The sequence below is a fragment of the Montipora foliosa genome, chromosome 12 (genome assembly GCF_036669935.1).
Source record: "Montipora foliosa isolate CH-2021 chromosome 12, ASM3666993v2, whole genome shotgun sequence".
Lineage (NCBI taxonomy): Eukaryota > Metazoa > Cnidaria > Anthozoa > Scleractinia > Acroporidae > Montipora > Montipora foliosa.
The window spans coordinates 26923078-26931232 of record NC_090880.1 but is presented as its reverse complement, the minus strand read 5'-3'; the positions used below and the strand labels follow the sequence as shown (position 1 = coordinate 26931232).

General features: G+C 39.5%; 1 protein-coding gene across 1 annotated transcript; it reads left to right on the top strand.

Annotated features, from left to right (window-relative positions):
• On the top strand, positions 1 to 6343 carry LOC137978939 (uncharacterized). Its single transcript, XM_068826058.1, has 2 exons — positions 1 to 202; positions 4377 to 6343. Exon 2 carries the CDS (start codon positions 4384 to 4386, stop codon positions 6037 to 6039), a length of 1656 nt encoding a protein of 551 aa, XP_068682159.1. The 5' UTR covers positions 1 to 202; positions 4377 to 4383; the 3' UTR covers positions 6040 to 6343.
• The last annotated feature ends 1812 nt before the right edge of the window (positions 6344 to 8155 follow it).

Below are 8155 nucleotides of genomic sequence, written 5' to 3'. Positions count from 1 at the left end.
TTTTACGGGCTGCCTGTGGTGGACGTTTCCTGTTTCCGCCATCTTGATTCTAGACGGAGCAGACTTCGGAGTAACATGAACGCTTTGCCCGTGGGAGACATCTTTTGATGTGAATGTGCCCAAAAGCGTGTTTATACGTTCATAGAACTGAAGTGTAATTTTAGATTGATGGTCCTAAACCTTTGTTTTAAACATCACACAGGTGAGCATAATTCCTGTTATTCGACTTGTGAAATTATTATTTTATTTTTTACAAACTATGAAATCTTTGTAGCAAAACGCGCCGGTTGAGTTTTTTTTTTTGTCTGTAAGATGAACTTTTTTTAAAACCACTTGTCTGGATCGAATTCATCGAAACCAACGTACCTAATTTGCACTATTTTGAATAACAAATGGCTGTAGACTATAATTGTACAGGCACCCCAAGCTCAGTGTGAGGGAAAAGATAAAAGGGTTTGTCTGGGAATCCCAAAAAAAGACTTGAGAAGAAAATTACACGAAAATGATCTCTATTAAAAAATCTACCCTTGTTGCCATTGTGGCTTGCTTCCTTCCTGCGTGGTGCAGTGGCATCATGGTTAGTGCGCTCGACTCCAGATCGAGTGGTCCGGGTTCGGTTCCTGGCGGGGGACATGGGACATTGTGTTGTGTTCTTGGGCACACACTTTACTCTCATGGTGCCTCTCTCCACCCAGGTGCATAAAATGCTGGCGGTAACCCTGCGATGGACTGGCATCCCATCCAGGGGGAGTAGAGATTATACCCCTAGTCGCTTCATGCTACAGAAACCGAGATAATCTCCGGCCTAATGGGCCACTCGTTTCGTAAGCAGACTTTACCCTTTTTTACCCCAAGCTCAGTGTGAGGGAATTAGCCAACAAAAATGAAAGGATTTGTATGGGAATCCAAAAAAAAAACTTGAGAAGATACTTAAATATACGAAAATAATTTCTATAAAAAATCTCTACCTTACCGTCATTGTGGCTTGCTTCCTTCCTGTGTGGTTTTTTTCCAGATTCAACACGATTTAAGTCATATTCAATTCCTCAGTTATCAATGGTATAATTTATAAATTCCCAAGGCTGCATGCCATTCATTGCAGCCCACCAAAATGAGTAAAATATTCCAGGATAAAATGTTCCCACAGTTACAATTCCACATCACAATCAATTGATAAAGATTAAACTTTCATTTTAACCCAACAACAAGGCAATAGCATCCCAGCGAGAGACCTTAGATAGTAGTTTGTACACTTGATCAGAACCAAAAACATTTTCAGAAGGTTGATTTCTCAGTAATGTTGGATGGTTGAACTTTGTAACCGGCTTTGTAACACGAAGGAGGTGTGACATTAATTGGACGAGTGAGACAGTGCAGTCGTGTCGGGACCCAGGGGGAATAAAAAATGTGTCATTGGAAAAAAACCACACAAGAAGGAAGCGACCTGTAATGGCAATAAGGTTAGGCTTTTTAATTGAGAACTTTTTTCATTTAAATAACTTCTCGGGTCTAATTTATCAAGATTCCCGTACAAATTCTTATACATTTGTTGGCTAATTTCCCTCACACTTTAACCCTTTCAGCCCCGTGGGGTTCCCCATTGACGAGTAAAATCTATAAGTGGCACTATTGGGAGTGAAAGGGTTAACCTGCGATCAGGCTCTATTTTAGTTTTGTGTGGTACGTATTGTAGAGTTGGGGAAACGAAAAATAGAGAGCCTGACCAAATTCCTCTTAGAAATTCCTTCTACCCTTTTTTTTTTTATTGATTGACATGTACTTCATCGGTCAATCAAATTTACTATCATTACACAAATACACACTACACACTATTTTGTTTTGACCAGAGTTTAAATTATGGTGGGAGGAATTATAAACAACTTCGAAAGTTACCTTTGGCTTTAATTTGAGAAAAACAAATTTGAAGCATGGGGAATGTTACTTTCTGTACCTTTTCGACGACTATATTGTGGCAATTAGGCCAGTGTAATTCTTCTTCCAAACTTCACTGACTATGCAATCTTGTAAGCTTGACATCTTAATTTGCAATTGAGATAACCTAGCATTTTGTCGTTGGACGGTTTGGCAATAGATTTGTAAAGAAAAAAGAAGAGAAATACAGTATTCCTTTAATGTGTTTGCCCATAAAGGTTTCTTTGGTGATTTTTTTCGGGTAATTTTTAGTTGCAGTGTATTTCTAGAATTGCGCGCAGTAAAATCATGATAAGTAAGCTCAGCTGTTAATTTTTTCATGAACAGTAAGATGGACTCTCGTACTCACAAAGTTTCTTTTACTTTTGTAAAATTGGTCTCAATGGAAACATTCCATTTTAGTTTCTGGAATGCGAGTTTTAAGTCAACTCAACTGGAAATTTTATGAAGCAATCTTGACTCCAAATTGTACAAACAAACCTTGTCAGGTACAGTAAGTAAATAAATCCGTTTGATACACAGTTATTCAAAACATACATTCGCATAACTTGAGATTTTATCAGCATCTCCTCATGTGGATATGTATATGTCCTTTGTCTCATCCAGGAAACCAATATGCATCGGCTTTCATTGCCATTTAAAAGAACCACCAATTTAGCTTTCAAAACATCAGGGAAGTTTGTGCCAAAGTACTTTCAACCAAATGGCCACAGGGTTCTACAATTAACAGAATCGCTAATTTCACTCTTTCCAGAGATTCAAACCCGATTCTGGACAAGTTCTGGGATGTTTCAGATGGCGCATCTCCATTCATACAAATAAAATCTATTTGCACCGTCAACGTCATTGTAAGAACAAAAGGCAGCAGATTTCTTCGTACGCTTATGGCGGATTAGTCGCGAGGACTTCGTGAGAGCTCCGCGCAATCACGATGGCATTTTCACTTCCGGCGTTTTAACAGCCAATCAGATCACGAGTTAGTCAGGCAAAATGACCATCCGGAATTCTTGAGAGACTTTTGGTCAGGCACAATTTTAGCAAGCGACGACATAGAGAACATATGGGCGAAGCTAAAAATGGACCTGATCGCAGGTCACTCACACTTAGCTTGAGGTGCCTGTGATTAAATGAAAAATTGACACCACCCCTCCCCCCAAAAAATGGCACATTTTGGCCTTTCATCCTTGAATTAGGGGGAAGGTGGCATCTCTCTTCCATTTCAATCTGTCCAAGATGTAGAAGTGTGACTCAACCTGTGTTGTAACTCCAAGCAGCAGAGGGCTGAGTCGCCATGCCAACAAATGGAAGTGAGGCAGTGGGTGACCTTGCGCTGCCTTGATACAAGCCTCTTCACTTTAAAGGGAGGGTTTCATTTTTGTGCATGGGCAAACTGTTACATCAGTCCGATTGAAACAATCGAAAGCACTGATGCAGGAAACAGAAACAATACCGTAAAAGTGGAATTACTCATAATTTGGAATTACTTGTGCAATCATTTCCTTTGTGTTATGAATCTACTACATGCAATTAGATAACTTGTGCGTAAAATAAAATGTTCAGCCCGTACAGTAAATTTGATGTTCAAAACTAAATTTGATATTTTCTATGTAAACCTGCAGTATCTTCCACCGAATTTGGGCCTCAGTCATTCAGGGTATTTGCTTTTAATACCCTCTGTGATTGATGAACATCATCTGGTTTATAATGGTAATTGAATTGAGTGGAGTTCAATTTGGTCTGAAATCATACATGTGATTTCAAAATCAATTTGAAAGTACAAGTATGATTTCAGACCAAAATTGCACGACACGAAGTTCAATTACCACTTTATTACATCCATTTGGAAATCACACAATTATTCAATCACTAAAATACAGGATTTTAGTCAGTACCAATATTTTATTGATCCAGTTGGGAACAAACAATGCAAAATTCCCCACACAATTGTTTTCTTTGTCTTTCATTTTCTTGCAGTTTGATTGGTTACCTTAAACAAGCCTTGAAATCCGATTGGTTGTTTTGTTTATTGTTCCTTTCTCATTGGCTGGGGAAAAATGGTGCAATTTAGACGAAAAAATGGTGCAATTTAGAGGGAAAAAAAGTTCAATTTGGGAATAAATGCACTGCTGAGAGCTAATGAGGTTGCAAGGATCACCAGTGATTTCTAAATGGATGTAATAAAGTAAGAAATCGTAAAATTTACTTCTAGCGCCAAAGCTTGGACGAGGGCAAAACCTGTGAAACTGTCCCTTTTAATTTAACAGCACAACATCAATATTTGCATGATAAAAGCCATGAGGTCTATATCCTTTATGGGCAAGGTGCATATGTGTATATTTAGGAAAATAAATGATATCATGATAATATTTATTGTACCATGGAGGTCTTGCACATATCCACAGCAGTGGCTGTCATCATTAATTATTATTCTTTATATCTGGTAGGAGAACTATGTACAGAGCAAGCTTAGCACGACTGTCGAGAAGTGTTTTAGCCTTTGAATGCTGGGGACTGAATCAGAAAACTTTCGTGCACCATGTGTGTAGTTCCAATGTAACGCCCCTTTCAGGATTCTCAAGAGTGTTGGCAAATCGGTCTTTCTCCAAAACGTCATCTCGTGAAGACAACAGTGTTGTCAATCAATCATCAAAACCTTCTGGTCGCTTGGAAGAAGTTGCTCTAAGTGAAGTTATTTTTGCTATGCGAAATTTGCCTGGCCTGTTTGAAGTTTATGAAAATTTCAAAGACTCCTGTCCCATGGTTCAAAGAAACAGAGTTGCCATCCTTTATTGTGTTACCAACATTGTGCAGAAATTTCAGGCACAGAAGGATATCTTGACTTCAGATGGGAGCCTAGACGGAAAAAGGGGTCTGTTTTTGGAATTGTTGGGTGAGATAACAAATCACATTTCTGATAGCAGTGACAGAGACCTTGCACTTATTTTGTGGTCAACAGGCAAGGTTGGAGTAGATCAGGGTATGATCCATGATTTGGCTCTAGCTTGTGAAAGAGAAATTCTGTATAGGGATGTTACGTCCTTTGACATTGCAGCACTAAATCAGGTTTTGACAGGACTTGCTTTTTGTAATATGAAAGATAGTATGCTTTTGTCGAAGATAGAGAAGGCAATTTTAAGTGGGGAGATAAAGTTATCTGATTTCAGCAATCTGGAACTTGTGGGAAGTCTCATGACTTTTTCAAAGTCAAGGAATGTGACCTCAGAATTATTTGAGTGTTACCGTGAGGCTATTTATTTGCGGAACATGTCATCTTTTGAGGATTATGAACTTTCTCAGTTGATTTTTGCATTTGCCAGGAAAGGCGTTGAGGCTGAGAAACTTTTTTCCTTTACCAAGCAAGAAATCTTACAAAGGGGAGTAACAAGCTTCCTTTGTAAGAACCAATTTTTAATACCATGGGCATTTGCCAACTCCAAGTCCAACAGAAGGTATCACAAAATTTTTAGACTAATCGATGAAGAGTTTGTTCTGCATGGTGTACAGGGATGCGCAAGTGATTTTCTTTCAAACTTAGTTTGGTGTTTTACAAAAGTTGGATTGTATGATTCCAGGGTCTATGATTTGGTCAAAGATGAAGTTTTAGTCCGTGGCTTGAACTCTTTTTTTGGGTGTACTGTTCATCTTCTGTGGTCCTATGCACGAGCTAAGGGAAGCTCTTATCCTGACCTCAGTGACAAAGTTGCCTCATGGTTTTTATCCTCTGACTTTAAAGCAGTTGGGAATAAAGATTTGTGTTTGTACACTTGGTGTTTCCAGAAACTTGGAATCAGAAGTGAAACAGTTTATCAAGCAGTGGAAATGGAGCTTCTTCAACGTAGGGTTTCTAATTTGAATTTTTCTCAGCTGAATCAGTTGCTTTCAGGATTTGCCTTTGCAAAGACAGGAAGCAGGGAATTTTTGGATTACTTGGAAAAAGCAGTTTTGAAATTGGACTTTTCAGCATTGAAAACCTTTCAGATTGTTAGCCTGATAAGGCTGTTTGCTGAAATGGACTTCAGAACATCTCACTTGTTTGATGTGGCAGAGAAAGAACTCATTCAACGAGGCAAATCACAAGTTGCTCTGAAGGAGATCAAAAAGCAGTGATGTGATCAGATAATGAACTTGTGGCTCTGATCTAAGAGTTCATAGTTTGGTTTGAGTTCTGCAATAAATAACTTTACTTCTTTTTCTTCAAGATTTTGCTCAGTGTTGGCATAATTTAATTTGAAACTACTGGTAAAATTTTTAGCACAATACTGCCTACTTGGGAAGTATTTGTTTTAATGGTCTTCCCTTTACCTGAATAAAAAAACTGGTCAAGTTTTGAAAATTATGTCATATTCCTATTAGTTAACAATGACATTATTATTGTGATGAGTGTATAACAATAAACATATACATGCACCTTAGTATTTATGGAAAACTGAATCACCCACACAACCCAGTGCTGCATAATCAGCCAAGGCGCATTTCTTCCACTAACTTGGGTAAGATTCCTGAGTTCTGAGGACAATTAAATGGACAATTATGCGTGAGCCAGCGAGCCAACATGGCGAGCCATGTGAGTCAACATGTGAGTCACACAGTTATTGAAAGCTAACCATTTTAAAATGGGTTTTAGACTTGAAAACTGTTTATCAGCGCTATTTGAAATGGGTGCTTAGACTTACATGGGAAAGTCGGATGGCTCGCGTGACTCGCCGGCTCGCAGATTGTCCAGCCCCACTCCTGAGCATCCTCCAATAGCTCCTTTCCTAAACAGCCTCTGGTAATCTAACTTCCCATACAGATATCCTTAAGGATCAGTCATGCATTCCTCCCCCATAAAGGAACAGGTGATAAAGACCTAAGGTCATCAGCTTGGGAGGATACTGGTAATCAAGCCAACAACCAGCAGGGATCGCGTTAACGCAGAAATCGTGCATTTTTACGCAAATAAAATCCAAAAAATGCATCATCGAAATTTTAATGCGTCCCAGGACGCAAGGCACTGACTTGCTTTGATTTGTCAGTATATTCTGTTGTTTGTAAAACTGTTGGAGCGATCTGTGATCATAATTGAAGTTCTAAGAAAGGGGATTTAAAACATCTAAAATGGTTAAAACTAAATTTTCGACCGCCTTCTGCGCTCTTCTTCAGAGGAATGTACTCTGGAAGTAACTGAATGCAAATATATAGCAAAAGACGTCACTGTTCGTTGCTCCTAAGGGAGCAAACCAGTGATGCGTAAACCCTTGGAAAGGGTGCTCTTTCATTAACAGAGTTCTTGTTCAGGAATGAATGTAACGGCTCTAGAAAAAGCCTTTGTCGGCCGTTCCTATGCATATGTGTCAATGTTAATTCCAAGTTGGTTACTCTCTTTTTCTCGCAGAGGGTCACCAAGATTTTGGGACCCCCAAAAAATGCTTGGGACCCCAATTTGGCCAAACATGTGGGTCCCAGGACCCAGATTGAAAAATCCTAGTGCCATCCCTGACCAGCCCCCATTGACATGTAAAATCGTTCGTTGTTGGAGTAAAAATCTCTTGGAGTAAGAGTCACTCTGAGGAGGAAAAAGGTTAAAAGGAAATTCTGTATAAAGTGAAGAATTCATGAGTTGAATGATGATTTGCTCTCAGAAGTCTTCTATACCAGGTGATCTGGTGACGTACTTCGGAGGACTGGGGGGAAAAATTTTAACGCCGTATCCCACAACCGCGCGTGGCCTTATTTTCGAATTCAACCTGGCAGAGGCGAGGTTAGATCTTGTCGGGTCTACTTGAATGTTCATTCAGTAACAGGAAATGTGGCAGACATGGAATGATCTGTTGAGTTTTGGTGATGGCAATACTGCAGGGAGTTTGGAAACAACACCTAAGGCCGCGTGCGGTTGTTGGATACGGCGTTAAAATTTTTCTTCCCGGTCCGCCAAATTACGTCACCAGGTCACCTTGGTATCTCTGAAGAAATCAGAAGGTCATGAGTTCATCTCCCTTTTCATGTGATCTCCAATTTTCCCTCAGTGTCATCATTCCTAGATTCGTCCCTCAACACTGTAGTTATTAAAATAAGTTCTAAACCTGAAGTAAAAGAAAATTGCCTCTAACAGTGTTGGTGCTATGGACATCTGTTAACTCGGAATTTCGTGACAGGGTCACACAACAATCAGGAGAGGTTTTTAAGACGTTCATTGAGTGACTGACCTAGACACCCTGGGAATCAGTCCCAATCTTCTCTCCGC

Excerpts from the sequence above, each read along its gene's own strand:
- LOC137978939 (XM_068826058.1), top strand. The coding sequence starts at position 4,384 with ATGTACAGAGCAAGCTTAGCACGACTGTCGAGAAGTGTTTTAGCCTTT.